Consider the following 22838-nt stretch of genomic DNA (forward strand, 5'->3'; position numbering starts at 1 on the left):
ATTTTTATTTTTCTATTTCCCGCCTCTCCCTGCGGATCGAAGCGAGATCCCATCGATATCAGCAATACAGTCTACAAAGTACATAACAGATTAAAAACATCATCATATAACCACAATACACAATAAAATACAGTACAATACAATACTAGTCAATGCCAGCAACATTACAGTAGAGGAAACAACGCATCTGATTCATCTGTTTTTCCATATAGTCTAAATGAGTGGGAATCTTCACTATAGCAGGTCAGATGGATATGCCCGCTGGAAGAGATACGTCTTTAATGCCTTCTTAAAGGCTTCTAATGATATTATTATTATTTATGGTATTTATACCCTGCCCTTCAGCCCTAAAGGCTATCAGAGCAGCTTACAATTATTATTTTTAATTAGACGGTTCCCTGCCTTCAGGTTCCCAGGACCTATCCTTCCTACCTTTCTTCTGTCACAAAAAATGGTGCTTCCTTACTTTTGTCTAACATCTTCTCAGCAGTCACATAGACTTTGGTATAATCTGGATGTGTACAGGACCCTCAGGTTTGCAGTTCTCCAACAATGTAGATTAGGCCGTGTGTCTTTTCACCCAGAGTCATTAGGCTGCCACACTTTTTGAGCCACATTGGACACCAGATCAAATGTGTGCCATACCTTGACATGATTTGGCAAGGGTTTTAAGGCCCTTGCACTTGACAGCATTCCAGTCACTCCTAAAATGCCTCTGCAGCCATTTCCACTAATAGTTCCTTACAGAAATTCTGCAGGGATTGCTACCTGAAGCACTCTATAACCTTTATTCACCTCTATAAAATTGTCAAATTTAAATGTGCAGAATTTACTTGGCAGTAGAGTACTCTAGTTTATAGTTTCTTAAAATTCATATAAGCTTCAGTATGGCCTATTTTGTATGGATTCCTCCTTTGTACCACCTATTCAATGGAACACTAGAAACTGTGCAGGTCTGTCCAGGAAAAGTGCAGATGAGGAATCTCTGATCTCCCAAGTCATACAATCATAGAATCATAGAGCTGGAAGAGACCGCAAGGGCCGTCCAGTCCAATCCCCTGCCATGCAGGAAATCCAGATCAAAGCATCCCCGACAGATGGCCATCCAGCCTCCGTTTGAAGACCTCCAAGGAGGGAGACTCCACTACACTCCGAGGAAGTGTGTTCCACTGTCGAACAGCCCTTACTGTCAGGAAGTTCCTCCTAATGTTGAGGTGGAATCTCTTTTCCTACAGCTTGCATCCATTGCTCCGGGTCCTAGTCTCTGGAGCAGCAGAAAACAAGCTTGCTCCCTCCTCAATATGACATCCCTTCAAATATTTAAACAGAGCTATCATATCACCTCTTAACCTTCTTTTCTCCAGGCTAAACATACCCAGCTCCCTAAGGCGTTCCTCATAGGGCATGGTTTCCAGACCCTTCACCATTTTAAGTCACCCTCCTTTGGACACACTCCAGTTTCTCAATGTCCTTTTTGAATTGTGGTGCCCAGAACTGGACACAATATTCCAGGTGGGGCCTGACCAGAGCAGAATATAGTGGCACTATTACTTCCCTTGATCTAGACCAGGGGTCAGCAACCTGCGGCCCATGGGCCACATGCGGCCCGCCGAGCTGTTGGGACCGGCCCCTGCTCGGTCCTGCTGCCGATTGCTGCCGCCAAAGGCCCCGCGGGGCAGGCGCATGGGACCTTGAGCCTCTTGCGCAGGCCCCTCAGAAGCTGGGAAGGAGCCTGTGAGGATGCCCGCGCGGGTGTCCCCCACCTCCTTCCTGGCCTCTGAGGGGCTTGAAGGCCCCTCAGAAGCCGGGAAAGAGCCAGCAAGGACGCCCACGCAGGTGTCCTCTGCCTCCTTTCCGGCCTCTGAGGGGCCTCCCCTCATTTTGCAGCAGGAGGGACAGAGAGAGAGAGAGAGAGAAGTTGTGCGTATGTATGTGTAAGAGCAGTGTGTGTGTGTAACAGAGAGAGGTGTGTTTTGTGTGTGTGAGAGAGAGAACGAGTTGTGTGTGTGTGTGTGAGAGAGAGAGGGGGGAAGTGGGTTGTGTGTGTGAGAGTGGTTTGTGTGAGAGGGTGTGTGAGAAGGGGAGGTTGTATGTGAGAGAGAGATGCGTTGTGTATGTGTGTATGAGAGAGAGAAGTGAGTTGTGTGTGAGAGGGAGAGATAAAAGTGGGTTGTGTGTGTGAGAGAGAGTGGGTTGTGTGTGGGAGAAGTAGGTTGTATGTGTGTGTGTGTGTGAAAGAGACAGACGGGTTGTGTGTGTGTGAGAGAGACGGGTTTTGTGTGTGTGTGTATGTGTGAGACACACACACAGAGAGAAGTGGGTTGTGTATGTGAGAGAAGGGGTGGTTGTGTGTGTTAGACAGGGGTTTGGTGTGTGTGTGTGTGAGAGAGAGAGAAGTGGGTTGTGTGTGTGAGAGAGCAAGTTGTGTGAGAGAGGGTGTATGTGAGAGATGGGGAGGTTGTGTGTGTGAGAGACAGGCGTTTTGTGTGTGTGTGTGTGTGTGTGTGTGTGCGTGCAAAATCCCCTCTCAGCACCTTGTGCCTTTCTGGGTTGAGACAGTGTGCATGCTTTCTTCTTTTTTTTTTAATTGCTTTGTAGTAGTTTCCATGCTTGGAACTATTATTATTATTATAGGACCCGAAGCAATGGATGCAAACTGCAGGAAAAGAGATTCCACCTCAATATTAGGAGGAACTTCCTGACAGTAAGGGCTGTTCGACAGTGGAACAAACTCCCTTGGAGTGTAGTGGAGTCTCCTTCCTTGGAGGTCTTCAAGCAGAGGCTGGATGGCCATCTGTCAGGGATGCTTTGATTGTGATTTCCTGCATGGCAGGGGGTTGGACTGGATGGCCCCTGTGGTCTCTTCCAACTCTATGATTCTATGATTCTATTATCATCATCATCATCACTCTGGAGGGTGGAAGCTCCACCCCAGCATGCGGCCCCACCCCCATAGGGTGGAAACTCCACCCCCAGCTTTGGCCCCCCAGTTGTGTGAGGGACAGCAACCTGGCCCCTGGCTCAAAAGGTTGCCTACCCCTGATCTAGACACTATACTTCTATTGATGCAGCCTAAAATCGCATTAGCCTTGTTAGCTGCTGCATCCAACTGTTGACTCATGTTCAACTTGTGGTCTACTTGGACTCCTAGATCCCTTTCACATGTTGTCTCCTTAAGCCAGGTGTCCCCCATCCTATATCTGTGCATTTCATTTTTTTGCCCTAAGTGCAGAACCTTACATTTCTCCCTGTTGAAGTTCATTTTGTTAGCTGTGACCCAGCTTTCTAGTCTATTAAGGCCATTTTGAATCTTGATCCTGTCCTCTGGAGTATTAGCTACTCCTCCTAATTTGGTGTCATCTGCAAATTTGATAAGTATTCCCCCAATTTTTCCCTCCAAGTCATTGATAAAGATGTTGAACAGTACTGAGCCCAGGACAGAGCCCTGTGGGACCCCACTGGTCACTTCTCTCCAGCATGAAAAGGTGCCATTGTTGAGCACCTTTTGGGTTCGTCCGGTCAACCAATTACAAATCCATGTAACAGTTGCCTTGTCTAGCCCACATTTTACAAGCTTGTTTGCAAGAACGTCATGGGCAACCCTGTCAAAGGCCTTACTGAAATCAAGATATATTATATCCACAGCATTCCCTTCATCTACCAAGCACTCAGCCCTTCTTATCCACCGATTCCTTAACCATGGGTTCAACTTTCCACAGCTTGAAATTATTTTTTAAAAATATAAATTTTAAAAAGCAAGTCTTGATTTTTATTTAGGGGACATCATTTTACTATGCCACTGTATTTAATGGGACTTGAGCATCCAGTGGATTTTGGTATCCCAAGGAGATCCTGGAGCCAAATCCCAATGGCTACAAAGGTCCCACTGTACAATCCTTTGTGAAACAAACCATGTTAGGATGTGTTGAAGGTAGAGGAGAAATATGCAGAGAATGAGAAAGAATTGACAAGTTATTGTCAGAAGTGAGTTTTGGCTCTGATTCATTTTTGTGTGTGTGCAGGGGAGGGGACCTGGAACTTCACTTATTCCCTCAAGGTTCCTGGGGTCTCTATGTGGGAGGGATGACACACAGTCACTACAGCCAGCATGCTACCCTCAAACCACCTTCCAAGCCTAACTCTTTGACTCACACTCAGAGGCTGTACACATCTAGCATCACTGCCTTTTCTCTTCCTCCTCCTCCTCTAAGAAACTGTGGCCAAAGTGGGCTAATCACCTCTGGGTCTCTTTTTTCAGCTGCCACCACCAGTGTCAGAAGTCTTGTATTTTACCTGTAGCTTCTTACAACTCAAGGAAATTCACTGGGTTGCCCTCTCATTCCCTTCTTCCTTTTCAGTGGGACTACTATGTTCTTTACTCACCCATGGCTTCTTTTCCTTCATTTGGCCCTAGTCCTGGTCTCTCTTGCAGCAGTCATTGATTTTGGAATATAGAATTTTTATGGCATTATTATTTTATTTGAAATTCATCCATTTTCCCAAGATGTCAAAGAGAGAGAGAGAGAGAGAGAGAGAGAGAAATAATGATATCACAGAGAAAAAACAAAAGCACATCCAGTGCAGTTAGATTCCAGCTCCTTTCTGGGTTGCCAGGCCCTGGTAATTTTTACCAGTTTTTCCCATCCCCACCCTTGTTGGCCCTGGCTGTAAATCATATTTGATTCTTTGGGGTTTTTTTTACCACTGTTGGCTTTCTTATTAAAATATACATATTTCATCAGTATCATACCCAATGAAGTTAGTCCGAGAGACTATGGGCCCAAACAGACAGGCCAAAATAAAGCTGCTTTGGGTCACTTTGGAGGTATGCTGTTTAAATGATTCGTGCGCCCTAAGAGGCTGGAAGCCATGCTAAAGCCACACTCCAGTCCTAAGGACTGGAGCTCAGCTTTGGCGCAGCTTCAGGCCTTTTAAGAAGCCTGTGTCATTTAAACAACATACCTCCAAAGTGACCCGAAGCAGCTTTATTTTGGCCTGTCTGTTTGGGCCCTATAATTACTAATTGAAAATACAGTATATACTTATGTATAAGTCTAGAAATTTAAGTCAAAAAATTGACCCCAAAAGCCTGAGTCGACTTATCCACATGTCAGTGTAAGTACTATATCTTAACTCTTATTTAAAAGATGGAACCATCTCTTGGTGAAAAGCAAGTGTATAATATGTGAAGCACCGACCCTCTACTCTCTCATCCAGCCAATCTTAAGAGTAAGCACAGAGTTATGTCTGCTGGAATTTTGTAAGTTCTTTGACATTGTTTTGCTTTGCTTCATCCTTTAGATCATTTGCTATATGCCCCTAAATTTTATCTTCAACTTATCCATGGGCCATAGCAAAATCCATAATTTTGGCCCCAAAACTTGCCTTCGACTTATACGTGAGGTTGACTTGTAGTCGAGTATATACGGTATGCATATTTTAAAATATGCAGTATCAAGTGTTACTAATAAACAGTAAACTTTATATATATTTTATATATATTTTGATTTTAGACTTCAGAAATATGAAGAAGCCGTGTATTCATTTTCTGAGGTTCTTAAAATAGATCCCTTTTCTCTGGATGGCTACATTGGACGAGGAAATTCATACATGGAATATGGTCATGTGGAAGGCACTCAACGTGCTCAGAAGGACTTCTTGAAAGCAGTACATTTGAATCCAATTTCTATAAAGGCTCGAATTTGCTTAGGATACAATTTGCAGGTAATGTATTTATGACTCTGTCCACCCCCTATCCCAAAATTCTACTGCAAATAGAAAGTTGATCTGCCAGTTTTCTGTTGTTTGAAGAATTTTTTCACTTGCATTATAATGAGAAGGATAAAGGTTTTAGATGTTTGGCTTGAATGTAACACAATCTGTACATAAAGTAAGTTTATGGAACGTCTCTTTTCTTCATATCCCTTATATTTTTCAAGTCTGGTTTTAGTCAATGAGAACAGGATTGGTGACCATTGAATTATGTTAGGCCTGTGAGTGTCTCATTTAGCACTCTGGCAGTTTAATAATGTGTGTAAAAAATAAGACATTTTAAAAATAACACTTGCAAGAGTTTATCTATGTTCTGTTTTCCTAGGAATTACACAGGAACAACACTTCATTTTGCTCTTGTTCTGTCTCTTTTTAGACTATGTTTGGAAATCAATTATGGAAGGCAGTATTGTTTCCTTGCGCCTTTTATAAGTAAAAGAGATTTATTTCCACAATAAAAGAATATAGTGGACCCTCCGTATTGGCAGGCTGGTGATATGTGGATTTAGTCGCCCACAGTTCACCATGCCCCATATTATTCAGTGGTGGCATGCACCCATGTCCATATGCCTGTTGCTGCCATTGAATAATATGGGGAGTGGCTGTCTGCAATTCTTGCCATTGGGGGCGGGCGGGCGGGCGGGCGGGGGGAGAGACAGAACCAAATCCCCACAGATTGGAAAGGTCCACTGTAACAGATGCTTAAAGTATTCCTTAACAAGTTATTGGCTTCGTTTCCTATTATTTCACTTGGTAGCACAGCAAAGCAGTTTAGGAGAAAAAGACAGAAATGCAAAAGTGTACAAAAGTGTGTAGGTCATAGGATATAAGGAGAAAGGTGGGATATAAATTTAACCAATAAATAAATAATAAAATAGAGCTATTTCTCGACGTGAGTTTAGATTTTTAGAGATCTTGTGGGTTTCTCTGGCTGATGAACAGAGCAGTTTTCTCCCAATTCCTGTTTCTCCTGCAGCCCCTTAAAATCCCTTGTGAAACAGTTTTGGAAATTATATGGAGGTTGAAGAGGGTAGGGGGAATCAGGACATGCTAGTGGGAACACACAGTAAAATTGGGAAAGACAGATTAGTTTGAAAAGGATAGCACTCTTCCAGACCTAATCAGTGTTTCTACACTTCATGTTAGTTGGGGAAGAGAAAGAAAGAGAGATATCAAAGCTGTTTAATGACCTTTTGTGAGTTTCCATTTTCTCCACTATAAAATGGATTATGATTCTCTTAACAACACACTTCTGTTTTTTCTGTTTAAGTTTACATTTTCTCAAGACAACTATAAAACCTGTTCCCCTTATTAAAATCTGAATAGAGTGGAGACTACAGTCAAGAAACCAGAAGAAAGCTAGAACTGGGAAGGGCAGCTATGAAAGAACTAGTCAAGATCCTGAGTGCAAAGTCAATGAATATTAAAGTTAGGATCATCCAAGCCATTGTATTTCCCATCACCATGTATGGATGTGAGAGCTGCACAGTGAAGAATTCAGACAGAAGGAAAATCAACTAATTTGAGATGTGGTGCTGGAGAAGAGTGGCTTAGGATACAATAGATGTCCAGGAAGATGAAAAAATGGATCCTTGAACAGATAAAGCCTGAACTCTTCCCTGGAAGGAAGACTAGATTGAGGATGCTGTACTTTGGACACACTATGAGAAGGAAAAATTCCTTAGAAAAGGCAATAATGTTAGGAAAGTGGAAGGCAGTAGAAAGAGAGGAAGACTGCAAGCCTAATGGCTAGACTCAGTCTGGGAGGCGACAGGCCTGGGCCTTTATGATCTCAGCAGGGAGGTATAGGATAGGGAGTTTTGGAGATGTCTCATCCACAGGCTCACCATGAGTCAGGGACAACTTGAGGGCTGCTAACAGCAACAACAAAATACCAAAATTATGTAGAATTAAAATTTAATTTGAGCTTTTCCCACATAAGCTCATCTTCTTGATTTCTTGGACTGATTACCACTGGCCTTATGTCACTTTCTCAATATTTTTCTGTTCACATTATGAGAAAAAATCCTGGTGGTTTAATTTCTACACTCAGTTTAGTCCCTAAAACCATAACTTTTGGAAATGATAACTGTAGGATTTGGCCAGACTCCCAGGTGTAGGCAGAGATTGCATGTGTACATCAAACTTTGAGACTAGGTTTTAGAGTGCCCATTCACAATATATTTGCCATTCCCTTCATCATCTCTATTGAAAAATTAAGGGAATATGAATGGATGTCATATCCAATTTCCTTTATTAAGTAACAATGATTTCCACACTATCTTCTTTGCAGTTTGTTAACTTTAAGCTACTTTCTACAAAGAGACAGCTTATTATTATATGTTATTTTGTTAATAATTATGTTTAATTATTTTAGGTTCTTGGAAAATTTCAGAAAGCATGGGCCCAGTTCACAACAGCTATTCTTATTGATCCCAAATGTCACATTGCTTATGATGGGCGAGCTATAGTCTGTCTTCAGATGGGTGATACTTTTGCTGCTTTTCAGGATACAAATGCTGCACTGAAGGTAAACATGTTCTCTATTACAAATCATGTTTACAGTGTGTTCTTACTTGCTTGTAATTCATACTCTTCCTCTCAAATATCTTCCCATAATTTCTGCAATTTCCTCATCATTTTTCTCTTTTCTTTAACCTCAGTTACATAGACACAGGCTGATATCTTGTTTTACATCATACACTTTTTGTAATGTTTTCCTACCATCTTCAAATTCTGCATGCAGGCATGCAGAATGCTAACATGAAAGTGGATTTTAGCTGGAGGGTTGAACCCAAGGGCTTTAAGTAGTACTGACTTACAAAAAGGATCAAACAATGTTTACCTCCACAAAAATATGCTGACATGGTGAAAAATCTTTCAACTATTCCAAGTTTATAGACTGACAGATTTATATCCAAGTGATCATAGTTTTACATTTTACTCTGCACCCCTTAAAGTTTTGAACAGAATAAATACAATTTTTTATTACAGAATACATATTTCACAATATTGTAGACACATCTAGGCCTAGTTAAAGTGATGGGTCATTGCTCTGTTTCTGCAAGTGTATCATTCTTTTCACAAGTTACACCCACACCAATATGGAAATTTAATCCATTATATTGATTTGTGAGCAGAGGCTGTGCACAGAGTTAAAATGTTATTTTCAGGAGAATATCCGATCCTGTTCATGGTAGTCTCTATTGGGAAGCTCTGAAGGCTGTTCTGCATGAGCTGTGTATTAAAGAATTGAGCATACTTAAACATAAAAAGAGAGTTCAAGGGGTAGTCCTTTGAAAATTAAAGTTTTACCCAGTGAGATGTGCTTGAACAGTATATGGAGAAGTGGAAATGTGGAAAAGCCAGTTTCCCTGGAAGAAATTCAAGAGTTAATAAAAAGACTTAAACCAAATAATTCTCTAGAACCGGATGGGTTCTCAGGGGAATTTTACAAACATTTAAAAAAGATATTGCTCCCATATTTACAGAATATGAAATAATCTTGAAAAAGATATTGCAAGGTTTAAAACACTGGAATGGGCTAACATTGTCTTTGTCAAGTTGCCAATATAAAAATAATAGTTCTCAGGGTTTTGTATTTATTTTATGTACTTTCAGGTAGGACTCTCAAAACTTGGTAGAAAAAAGTTAGAAGCCTTTATTTTTATTAACAGCAGACCCAGAAAGGCTAAAGTTCTTAGGTACAGGTCATCTCTAAGAGGTGGATGAAGTGAAACCTCTTTTAAAACCTATTGCAGGTTGAGTATTCCTTAGCTGAAATCCAAAATACACCACAATCCAAAATTGTCCACATATTTAACTGAGATAATGTTATCTTTGCTTTCTGATGGTTCAGTGTATACCAACTTTGTTTCATGCACAAAATTATTTAAAATATTATACATAAAATTGCATTCAGGCTATATGTATAAGTTATATATGAAATATAAATTAATTTCATGTTTAGACTTGGGTCCTATCTCTAATCTCATTATGGACTTGAGTCCAAATCTCTAGTATATATCTCATTATGTATATGCAAATATTCCAAAATTTGAAAAAACTCCCAAATCCAAAACACTTCTGGTTTCAAGTATTTTGAATAAGGGAGACTCAACTTCTATAATGCTTACCAGTTGTGCCATTTATTTACTTTGATAAGTAAAAAGTAAACTCAGCAATGGACACAAATTAAAAAATTATTACTTCTCAAATAGTTGAACAAATCTTGTTTATAAAAAAAGAAGCTGTTTAAATTGCTGAATATACTTCTTCAACTCTAAAAGCAGCATTTACAGCATGGAAACGTAGAAAAGAGACTCTGATTCTTGACATTTCACCATTATTTCCATTATAATGTCATCCAGAGTTTAATAGAGAAGAAAAACAATTTAATGCAAACCTTTTGCATAGAGTAGGATTAAACAAATTGTGAGATTTCTTTACTGATACCGAACTATTTCACTGGTTCTATCGAAGAATCAACTTAAGTGTTCAAATATAAATGGACTTAAATAGTATCAGGTAGGTAATTTCATCAGGCAACCAGATATTAAAACTCAATCTTTAGGGGAGATTATCCCATTTGAAATTTTACTAGACACGATGGATGGCTATGTTAAAGGGATTTATAATAATAATAATATATAATATACTTTATTTATATACCGCTCTTCCGGAACGATCAAAGCGGTTCACAGGATCTTTAAAAAACTTACATCATAAAACACATATCACAACGTTATCTATACAGTTAAATATCAGTAAAAGCCAAGCAGCATATAAAAACAAACACATACATGGAATCTATTGATCATAGTTAGCCATTTCTATCAGAGGAAACTTTCTCTATAAAGAGTCCGGAGGATATGCTAACCGAAAGAGGTAGGTCTTTAAAGCCTTTTTAAAGGCATCCAATGTGGAGTTCATCCGAAGCTCTTCTGGAAGTTTATTCCAATATATTGGTGCAGCCGATGTAAATACTCTCTGGTGAGTTGCTGCCAATCTCACTTTAGGATGTACTAGTAAATTTTTCCCTGATGTTCTGAGAGTGCGGAGCGGACTATATGGAGAGAAGCGTTCCCTCAAGTAACTCGGGCCCAAGCCATATAGGGCTTTATAGGTCATAACCAACTCTTTTTATTGAGCCCGGAAGCTAATAGGCAGCCAGTGTAAAGATCTTAGTACTGGTGTTACATGGTCTGACCTGGAGGTTCCAGCGACCAATCTGGCTGCCGCGTTTTGAACTAGCTGAAGCTTCCGAACCTGGTACAAAGGTAGCCCCATGTAGAGCGCATAGTTTCAAGGTCCTTTCAGTCCAGACAGGGACGCAGTTTGCGTATCAGCTGAAGCTGGTACCAAGCACTCCTGGCCATCGCATCCACTTGAGATGATAACTGCAGCGATGAATGCAGGAGTACTCCCAAACTGCATACTTTGTCCTTTAGGGGAAGTGTGACCCCATCCAGGACTGGATGGCAAATTTCCCTGTCTGGGCTTGGGGTACCTATCACGAGTACCTCTGTTTTCTCTGGATTCAGCTTTGTTTTCCCTCATCCAGCCCATTACTGACTCCAAGCAGGCATCCAGAGGAGAGGTGCCATCCTTAGTCACTGTATCAGTCGGAAACATGGAGAGATAGATCTGGGTGTCATCAGTGTACTGATAACACCGAGCTCCATGTCTCCGGATGATCTGTCCCAGTGGCTTCATGTAAATGTTAAATAGCACGGGGGACAGAATGGTGCCTTGGGGGACGCCAGATGTCAACTCTCTTTTGCGAGAGCAGCTGTCCCCCAGCTGCACCATCTGGAATCTTCTCGAGATGTAGGACCAGAACCACTGAAGCACAGTGCCCCCAATACCCAACTCTCTCAGAAGGATACCATGGTACGAAGGCCGCTGAGATGTCCAAAAGCACCAGCAGGGTCACACTTCCCCTGTCGATGCCCAGACGAAGATCATCGACTAAGGCGACCATGGCAGTCTCAACTCCGTATCCCGCTCTGAAGCCAGTTTGACATGGTTCTAGATAATCAGTTTCATCCAAGGCGGCTTGGAGCTGAAAGGCGACTGTCCTCTCGATCACCTTGCCCAAGAATGGTAATAAAGAGACCGGTCTATAGTTCCACATCTGCAGGGGATCAAGGGAGGGTTTCTTTAAGAGTGGTTTCACTATTGCCTGTTTTAAGGCCGATGGAAATATCCCCTCCTGAAGAGATGCATTAACTATACGATGTAATGAAGATTTTATAGCATCTCCTCCCTGAACGGTCAGCCAAGAAGGGCAAGGATCGAGAGGACATGTTGTCCTTTTCATTCTACCAAGGAGTTTGTCCACATCCTCGGTATTTACAAACTCAAAACGATCCAGAATAACCTTGTTTCCAGAGTCACTGGATACCTCTGCTATAGGTTCTGTCAAAAGACCAGTGTCAAGATCTGCCCTTATCTGAGAGATTTTATCGGCAAAATAGTCATTAAAAGCATCACAGCAGGCTATAGTTGGTTCAAGTAAAGTGTTCAGGGTGGCCGGTAGTTGTGTTAATTCCCTGACCACCCTGAACAGCTCTGCTGGACGAGACTCTGCCGATGCAATCCATGCAGCACAGAACGAATTCCGTGCTGCATCGATTGCCACTCCGTAGGAGCGTAACATGTTCTCATGGAGTGCCTTGTCAGATAAGCGCTGATGTTTCCGCCAGTTGCACTCTAGTTGTTGTGCAGCTCGCTTCATCTGGCGTAACTCTAGTGTATGCCACAGTTTTTTGTTTGGAGCGGGCTGGTAAGGATGCTCAGGAGCGATGCTGTCTATTACCCCGGTAAGGTTCTTATTCCATTTATTAACCAGGGTCTCAACAGGATCGCCATCGTTCCCAAACATAATCCCCTCTAGGGCGGCTTGGAACCTTTTGGGTTCCATCAACCTTCGAGGGCGGACCATTCTAATAGGCCCTCCACCCCCGAGGGGTTTTTGAGTTGTGGCATTCAGTCCAATCCTGACCAGGAAATGGTCCGTCCTTGACGGGGGGAGATGTCGTTTACTTCCACCCACGGATGTTCTTGGTCCGTACTAAAGACCACATCGAGTGTATTACCAGCACAGTGTGTTGCATCCTGGACCAACTGGGACAGGCCCATGGCTGTCATGGAATCCATGAACTGCCGAGCCGCACCTGATAGATCTGATGAGCCAGCCTCAAGGGGGATGTTGAGGTCCTCCAGCACAAGAAGCCTGGGGGACTCCAACACCAGCTTGGAGACCAGCTGTGTCAGCTCGGCCAGGGAGTCTGTTAAGCCATATATATAACAGTTTGATTGTCATAGGCTGCATCTGCACTGCAGAAATAATCCAGTTTGACACCACTTTAACTGCCATGGCTCAGTGCTATGGAATAAAGAGAACTGTAGTTTTGTGAGACATTTAGCCTTCTCTGGTGCCACAACATACTACAATTCCCAGAATTTCATAGCATTGAGCCATGGCAGTTAAAGTGATATAAAACTGGAATAATTTCTGCAGTGCAATCGAAGCCTTAGATCCTTATCACACTACTCTGTTAATAGTGCTATACTCTACCTTAACTGCTATGGCATCAGTCCCTCAGCAATGGATTGAAGAGAGACATCTGACTTCATCCTTATGGGAGCATCCTACACGCATCTGTTCTCCCCACCTGCAGGCTAGTTTCCAAGGCCAAACTGGTCTTGCCATCTCATTTCCATATCCAATGGCTATGTCTTTGCCCAAAAAGACCATAGTTAAAACTGGATTTGCTACTTCATTTCCATACCCAAAGGATTTTGAATTTGAATAGAAATTCTCACATACCTATGGCATATATACTGTATATACCCATGTATAAGTCTAGAAAATTTAGTCAAAAAATTCACCCAAAAAAACTGAGTCGCCTTATCTATGGGTCAGTGTAAGTACTGTACCTTAACTCTTATTTAAAAAGGAACCATCCCTGGTGAAAGGCAAGAATGTAGCCTATTCTGGAAGCACTGATCTCCCTTTACTAACTCAGACATCCAGGCTTTAGGATGATCATAAACAGTCATGCCTGCTGGCATTTTGTAAGTTCTTTGACATTGTTTTCCTTTGCTCCATCCTTTGCTCCATATAATGGAACTTGTTACATGCCCTTAAGTTTTACCCTTATCTATGGGTCATATCAAAAGCCATAATTTGGACCCCAAAACCTGCCCTTGACTTAGGCATGAGGCTGACATAGTCAGGTATATACAGTACATCTGTTCCTGGCTTCCACTTCACCAAAATCATCTGAGGAAGTAGACTGACATCTATGAAATCTCATGCTGCCAACTTTTTTCTTTCAGTTAGTCTCAAAGGTGCTGTGGAATCATGGGATTTGCAATTTAGGGAGGGGTGTTTAGAATTCTTAACCAAAGAGATTTTAGGCTTCACTAAACTACAAACCCCAGAATTCCACAGGATGTTGCCATTGCATTTAAAGTGAAATACATTGCTGTAACAGTGTTGTGTGATAATGATCTTAGATATGGGCCCCTCAGATGGTCTCAGAAGGAAATGGAAGACTGAATGGAATGTTTAACTAGGTAAGGAAAAAGAATGATAATGAAAACTTGGCTGCTGGAGCAAGGAAGAGTGAGTGAAGTGAAGCAGATTACAAAAAGTGTGCCTGGTGAGACATGATGAAAAGATATGTGAGGAAGGGCAGGATACAGGGACATAGACTTATGGACTCAGTTTAATAAGAACAGCTTTGGTTTTTTATTTTGCTTACATTGTGTTTTGCTGTTACTAGCATTTTAATTATGAAGGGCTTTTCTATATAGTGTTGTGTATACTAGTGTTTTTACATGGGCGGATAGTGATATCTTACATAAAACCACCCATCACAGAAGCATTTTTGTCCAATTTATAGCACACACAAGAGATTAGCCTTGACCTCAGTAGTACAGATTGGCAGATCTGTAGTTCTAGTTTTGTGGAGGGTAGATAAGGTCTTCCCATGTTTGCTGTCCTGGTGCCACAATCAGCTTCCATTTCAAGCTATAGATCCTTCAATATTAAAATGCTGCTAGCTGTTAACTGAAGACAGGAAGAATGAAATATTCCTTTCCTAGCACAAGGGTGGCACATGCCTTGGTCACATCCCATTTGGATTACTGTAATGCCCTGCACTTGGGGCTGCCTTTGAAAAGTGCTCAGAAACTCAGAGTGTATTTACAAGGATTCTAGGAGTGTTTTAGATTGCTTGTAAGAGTTTTTTAAAAAGCATTTTAATGTGTACTAAAATGTTGTTATCTTTGTATTATTCTAATTGGTTTTTATTTGTTCATCAGCTTGGGAGCTCTTCTGGGCTAGGTGTCGATACAAAAATACCATAATAACTAAATAACTAACTAAATAAATCAGTAACTTTCTCTATATTTCAGATAACTACCAGTGCAGAACTACTTACAAATCGAGGTGCCATTAACCAATCTATGGGATATTTAAATTGTGCTATGCAAGACTATCAGCAGGCTATCACGGTTGACCCTAGCTATGCTTTGGCATATTTCAATGCAGCAAATATCTACTTTCTTAACAGACAGTTCTTACAGGTCAGTATCTGATTCTGTGCTGTAAAACATTGTAGAACATTATTCTTTTGGTGAAATTATGATTTCATCCAACATTTACTTTTTTAAAAGATTTATGCCACAATACTTTATATTTGACTCCAAAAAGGTGACTCGCAGCATAATATTCCATATTAAGCAATAGCAATAGCAAGTACATTTCTATACCACTTATCAGTGCACTTAAGCACTCCCTAAGCATTTTACAGTGTGCAAGCTAATTGGCCCCAACAAGCTGGGTACTCATTTTAGCGTCTTCGGAAGGATGCAAAGCTGAGTCTACCCTGAGCTCCTTGTGGTTTGTGAGTGAGTGGCTACAGTACAGGCATATGTGTTAACTATGAAACCTGTCATCAAAATGTCTTGTTAACATTCCTATCTAGAGCGAGTAGAGCTAGGTGTGATTACCATAACATTAGTTACAAGTATTTGAGTATATTTTAAGGACCCATTTATATCAAGTAACACTTAAAAAAAGATACTGGCTAAGACCCTGCACAATCAGATGTAACTACGTTGATGGAACGTCATCATCATAGTTACATCCAACAATGTCCAGCCTATCTAAGGGAATGCCTTCCTCTTTATAATCCCGCCCCCCCATGCTCAGATCCTCTGGAAAGAACCTTCTAAAGCCTACTAAAACAAGGTTGGCTATGGTTTCCCAGAGGACATTCTCATCGTTCGCTCCTAACCTATAGAATAGCCTGTCGGAGGAGATCTGTCAAATTACGAACCTTAATAGTTTCAAAAAAGCCATCAAGATGGATCTCTTCCGGCAGGCCTTCCCTGACTGACTGTTGCACCTATGTTTTTAGAACCCCAATATGTGGTTTGCCCTTATCGTATCCCATGAAGCCCTGTCATGAATGTCCCAATGGTTTTAATAGATTTTAAAGATTGTTATTGTGTTAATTTTGTGGAATTTAAGTTATGGATTGTTTGGATATGGGGATAGAGGATTTAATTTATGTTACAGCTTATTTTATGAATTCTGTGTATTATGTAACATGTTTTATGTATATAAGCCACCTCGATCTGCAGGGAGAGGTGGGGTAATAATAATAATAATAATAATAATACTCTGCCAACTACCTTTTCAGTTTGGCAGCACCCCAAGTTAAAGCCTTTTGAGCCACTGCAAATCAGGGAAATGACAGTCAGTATTCTACATCAACTACTTAGGCTTCTGATGCCCTGCAGAACTAATATAGTTTTATACAGCTTTAGCTCTCATGGCTTCATCCTGTGGAATCTTGGGATTTGTAGTTTGTAGTGGCACCAGAGCTCTCTGACAGAGAAGGCTAAATATCTTTCAAAAGTACAAATCCCAGAATTCCATAGAATTGAGCCATGGTCATTAAAATGGTATCAAACTGCATTAGTTCTGTAATGAAGATGCAGCCATAGTTAAGTACTGTATACGCCACACCATTCACTCATACTCCATAACTCATCTATAGTTGTTTTGCATTTGTGATCACTACTTAGTCATGATTGTGATACTGTTTTCACAGTGGTAATTCCCAAACCCAGCCTACTTTACTGAGCATCATCTGCATGAGGAGAAGCTTTGGGAAGGTCGGGCCAGGAGAGGTTACTAGTTAAGTACACAGAGGCCCGATACAGACCGGCACTTTGTGCTGGCCTGTGGGCGAAGTTAGGATACAGTATCCACACTCTGCATGCCCTAAACCCGCCCCCAAGGGGCATCATAAAGCTGTGCCATCGTGGCTATGGCGCCTCTTGGAGGGTGCAAAAGGGAGCTGCTTTGGGCTGTGACGTGAGGTTGCTGCAGCTCCGATCTGGCCAGTAAAGGGGCAGCTGCAAAGTTAAGTAACCAAGTTAACTGCAAAGTTAAGTAACGAAGTAGCTGATGTAGAATACTGGCCAACATCAACAGCATTCCACCAGTTGCAGGACATGTTGAGAGCAAGCAGCTGAAGAGGCCTCTTGTGCTCTTGTTGCAACTGCTTGTCTGAATGCTCTTATGCTTGGGAAAATACTGCAGATGTCCTAGCACTCCTATCTGCAACACTTCAGAAACCTTTCAGCTGGAGCACTACCAGACTGAGAAGGCAGGTATTTGGGTTATATTGGATTGTCAACTGCCATAAATATATATCCCCTGCAGTTACAAGATCAGAAGTCCAACTCACAATCTTATAACTACTGAGCACAATGCCAGCCAACATAACTTAACTGCAATACAAATAGAGTAGAAATAATTTTAATTGTGTTTTTGTGGTATAACACTTTTGTTGGTGTTATTATTGTTGTTAATGTTATGATCCTATTGATTGTATTAGATTACACTATTTTATGAATCTATTTTCTAAGTATATAAGACAGCTTATATTCAGTATTTTAACCTATTATGGAAGTCTTCTTAGGAGTGCTTAATCCTGAAAAGGCAGCCAAAAATAACTACATAAGCAAATAAGTGTAAACAGCTCTTACCTGTTCAGGTTTAAATACCCAAGAAAAGCAATGTTAACATAACAAAGTATAATAAAACAGTGATACTTCTATTTGGCCAAGCAAAATGCACAAAATACATGATGCAAGCTTTCAAGGTTCCACTGACTTCTTATCTTATATCATATAGGAGAATTTTTTTAAAAAATGATGATGTTAGTCATAGACTTGTAGTTTCTCAAGGTGTTGTGATGTTGTTCAGTTGTCGAATATATATGCAAGCATGCTCTTCCTCCTTCTGGTCATGTGACAATGGGAATAAAGCATTCCAGAGATAGTTTGAATTCCATTAGCAATACAAAAAGATACTTTCCTGATCACAGATGGAATTCAAATTTTATCTTTAAAAGCTTGCATTATATATTTTGTGCACTTTTGTTGTTCACATAAAAGGATCACTGTTTTGTAGATTTTGGATGTTATTGTACTTTGCTATGTGGCCAACACAGTTACCCCTGAATATGTTTCCTGCTAGTGTTAATATAAATTAGCTTCTGGATTATTCAGTAACGTAGTAGCCAAGCAGACCATCATATTTATGTATACTGTGATGTTTCGGTCCAGCATTATAGTTTTTTAAAACCCTTCAAATGACATTGATAAGCCAGCTCTTTTGTAATTCTTGAAAATTACACCACTACTGAGGAGGAAAACATTTATCAGTTGCACCACTGTTTTTCTTCTTCTTAAGTAATGGCAATGGCAGGGGGATGTGTATACTGTCGAAGCGAGTATGATGGAATGAATGGATATCAACGTTATCCTTTGCTGCTGCTAATACAGTTTGCACCTGATGCTTCTTCAGTAATTGCAGTGAAACTAATCATACATCAGAGAGAACCAATACTATAGAGAAAACACAGAAATAAAGTTGTTGGGAAATGATGGTTGTTAGAATTCTCAGAAATAAATGAATGAGTATATAGTGTAATTATTGGGGGAAGCACCCGGATCTGGGGAGAACCAACCTTCCTGTTAAACTATTTTTCTTCTTCTGTTATTATTATAGGATTACTTTTGAAAATCAACTAAAAATAATGTAATTTTATATTGTATTTCCCCAATTATTTCTATATAAAAGTTAATAAATTTCAAAAGGTATTACATGCATTTTATTAATTTTATAGGCAAATAACTACTATTCCAAGGCACTGACACTTGATCCCACAAATGAATCTGCATTTCTGAATCGTGCTATTACTAATACTCTGCTAAAGAATTTTGAAGAAGCAAAAGCAGATTTTGAGAAAGCAATTTGCCTTTCCCCTTTTTCTGCAGCAATATATTTTAACAAGGCAAATCTCTACAACACTTTACAGCAATATAAACAAGCTGAAGAGGACATTTCAAAAGGTATTAATATTTGGAGATATATGCATGTTCTGATGTATTGCCACGCTTTCTTCATTTAAATGGAGGAAATTGTGAAACTATGGCCTATTACAGGCCCGTTACAGACGGGCATAAAGTACAGACTGGGTCCATATTAGGGTTAGAAACCCTAACCCTAATATGGACCGAGTCCGTACAAAATGGTGGCGCCCGTTCCACACAGGGGCCGCCATCTTTACGTAGCGGACGCACTGCGTCTGCACATCACACGGCACATATGGCACTGTGAGTGCACCATTGGCACCTCGCGGTGTCATATCCACACCGCAAAGAGAAGTGCCATTTTGGCGCTTCTTATTTGCAGCACGGAGAAGCCCCGCGGTTTGACTGCTGCGGCTCCTCTGCGCTGCAACCGGCAGCGGCGCAAGACCGCCCATTCTGGGCAATCTGTAACGCACCACAGACTGCCAAAATAAAGCTGCTTCAGGTCTCTTAGGAGATATGCAATTTAAATGATGCATAGGTCCTAAGAGTCCGAAGGTCGTGCCAAAGCCACACTCCATTCCTAAGCACTGAAGTGCAGCTTTGGTGCAGCTTCTGGATTCTTAGGATGCATGCATCATTTAAGCAGCATACCTCCAAAGAGACCCAAAGCAGCTTTATTTTGGCAGTCTGTAACAGGCCTATCTTTCTCATCCAAAAGGGCTGTTGATCTAAAAGGGCTGTTGATGCAGACCTGAGAGTATGGATGTAGACCAAGTATGAATTTTTATAGCATCTAAAGATGCACATACAGTGGTCGTGGACCAGTCATACATAGCTGGCAGCAGCATCAACATTGGCTCATGAAATCACTGGTCATTAGGTGGGCATAGTGATTCCTAGTGGCCCTTTTATCCTCTTCACAAATATGTAATCACCAGCACCTACAATGTGTTAAGGGGCCGAGAAGCTAGATGCTGTGTGCAGGGGCCCAAGGGTGATCCAAAAAGTGTTGCTGTCTAAAGCAAAGGACACATAGCATGCCCAGCCAAAATTCCATCTCCTGTTCAGATGCAAAGAGCTGGGAATTGAATTTTACTACAGCACTAAAAACAGGAGTAGGTTGTGAGGGAATTACAATCGGGGTAATAGTATCACAGTTTTGACTGAATAGCAGCTGTGAATACAGAACAGTTATGAATGAATAAATCTAGGTAACTTCCATATTCATGATAGTCACGAGGGTGACTGAGACCCGGTACAAACCACCCCAAAAGGGCAGGCTGGCGGTGGTCTGTTTGCCTGCGGAGGTACGCCGCAGCAGCCAAACTGCCCTGCATCCCTCCGTCCCCAGAAAAAACGGCATGTGTCATTGGTGCACTCATGACGTAAGCAACGCACAGCAACATCTATACCCCGTGCATCACTTACATCACGATGGCGCCCCCGTGTGGACGGGAGGCCACCATTAGGCCGTGCTGTGACATGCTAGGGTTCCGGAGCGTGCGGTTGCCATGTGCTCTGGAACCCTAGTATCAGCGGCGGCATGTCGCTTTTGACCCATCTGTCCTGGGCCACTATTATCACAATCATAACTCTTGATAGTATGATATCACAATCATAATTATCACAACCATAACTATTATCACAATCACAACTGAGAGTTATGATTGTGATAATAGTGTCGCCCTAATTTACCAGGTATCAACCAGGTATCAACTGCATGGAGAGGAGGAGATCTAGTCTGACAGGTACTGGAGTGTGGGTGAATTTCTATCAGGGTTTTGGGGGGAGGTCAGGCCAAGAGAGATTACTTAGTAAAGTATACTTAATTTAGCATCTGATATAGAATTATGACTTTTCATACTTAAGTTTGTTTCCAGTGTCATATCACAGAGCATCTTTCTGCTGGAGACTCACAACATTACATCCCAGAGATCTGGAAGCAATGAAAGACCTCTCTCTGTTGGTTTAATAAGTGAAGTTGAGGTCATGGTGACATATTTAATTTCTTGAACCAAAACTAAAGGTTCAAAAACGAAACAGAGTACATTAACATTTAGGTCTCTGTCTGGAATGCTTTTAGTGACATACAGGCACATACATCCTTTTTAAAATGAGGTATAAAAGGATATTTTGTTGCTTATGCTCCTCTCTCAGGAAGCTGCGGAGCCCCAGAGGCCTGTTGCTGTAGGAGGGAGGGAGAGGACTGAGCAGTGGGAACAGCTTCTAAGGTTTGTATTCCCCTGGAGTTTTCTAGAAAAGCAGAGGAACATCATCATTGTCATTCCTCTAGCTCTCTCTTAAGGAAATTGGAGGGGAATGAGAAGCTGTTTCCAGTATTCAGTTGCCTGCTTGCCTTCCCTCACCCACTACTTAATGTCTGTAGTAGCAGTCCCATGGGGCTTAGCAGCTGTTAGGGAATCAGGGCAGGCACAGGGCTGCATGAGAGCTCCACAAGTGCCATCCAGACTCTCAGCCATTATATTTGATATATCCCAAGTCTACATGAGTTTTCAGGTGAATTTTAGCATATAGTTATTATTTATTGTGAGACGCCACCAAGTAGAATTACTTTTTTTTACAGCACTGTCAATTCAGCCTTATGATTCTCTGATGTACAAGCTCAGAGCTGATATTCGTGGAAAAATGGGTTTAATTACAAAAGCAATAGCTGATTACAAGAAAGCTATCAGTATCCAGGAGCTTATCAGTACTGGGTGAACAGACATCATTCGGCAAGCAGTAACATGAGGACTTCCATTAGTAGGACTTATAAAGTTCACCTGTATTTTGCTGCTGGGTAGAGTATATACTAATCTGGTTATTTCTTGTCACGATGTTTAAATTTTATATATATTTCTGTATTTACCTTGTTTACACAGTTCAGTAGTGAATATTACATTTGTATTTTGAAAGTAGTATTTGTTGTACAACTCTCTGCTTTTCAGATGGGATGAAAGTATATAAATGTTTAATGAACAAATAAAAATAAGAATCGCTTCAATATTTATTAAAGTGCTTGTTTGCTTATTTATTTATACCTCACCTTTTCTACCAGTGTGGGACCTAGAACACAATTAAAACAAGTTACTGAACATGTTACTGAAGATAAGTATGTGGGTTACTATAACACTTTGTTGTTGATGGTGCTGTGTGCCTTTAAGTCGCTTCTGACTTATGGCAACCCTAAGGTGAACCTTTCACAGGGTTTTCTTGGTAAGTTTCTTCAGAGGAGGTTTGCCATTGCCAGCCTCTGAGGCTGAGAGAGTGTGACTTGCCCAAGGCCCCTCAGCAAGATTACATGGCCAAGCTGGGATTTGAATCCTGGTCTCCAGAGTCAATGACCAATGCTCAAACTACTATAATCACACTGGCTGTCATATCAATTTGAAACATTCTGGGTCATTTTCAACATCTTATTTGGGGTTAAATACCATCTATACGTCATCTTAGCATCTCCCTATACAATCTTACGGGTTACTTACGGGAACCCATCTCCCTATACAATCCGCCCCGCACTCTTAGAACAAGTGGGAAGAACCTGTTGGAGATACCAGCATCCAAACATGTTTCTACTTCCAAAAGACATTCAGTATAGCTGCCCCTAGACTATGGAATGGACTCCCAGAGGAGACCCGCCTTGTTACATCCTT

The 22838-nt window shown here is 41.1% G+C and overlaps 1 protein-coding gene across 2 annotated transcripts in view; it reads left to right on the forward strand.

Annotated features, from left to right (window-relative positions):
- TTC6 (tetratricopeptide repeat domain 6) overlaps window positions 1–22300 on the forward strand; it is a 133880-nt gene extending 111580 nt beyond the window's left edge. The window contains exons 30-34 of one of the 2 annotated variants that reach the window (XM_042452178.1): window positions 5514–5724; window positions 8150–8302; window positions 15202–15372; window positions 18996–19221; window positions 21770–22300. In XM_042452178.1, the coding sequence (XP_042308112.1) occupies window positions 5514–5724; window positions 8150–8302; window positions 15202–15372; window positions 18996–19221; window positions 21770–21906 (898 nt within the window). In that variant the 3' untranslated portion in view covers window positions 21907–22300. Of the gene's footprint in view, window positions 1–5513; window positions 5725–8149; window positions 8303–15201; window positions 15373–18995; window positions 19222–21769 lie in introns of those variants that run through there. The other variant, XR_006102199.1, reaches the window with a different exon arrangement.
- Window positions 22301–22838: the final 538 nt, after the last annotated feature.

This window comes from Sceloporus undulatus, chromosome 1 (assembly GCF_019175285.1).
Source record: "Sceloporus undulatus isolate JIND9_A2432 ecotype Alabama chromosome 1, SceUnd_v1.1, whole genome shotgun sequence".
NCBI classification, from domain to species: Eukaryota; Metazoa; Chordata; class Lepidosauria; order Squamata; family Phrynosomatidae; genus Sceloporus; species Sceloporus undulatus.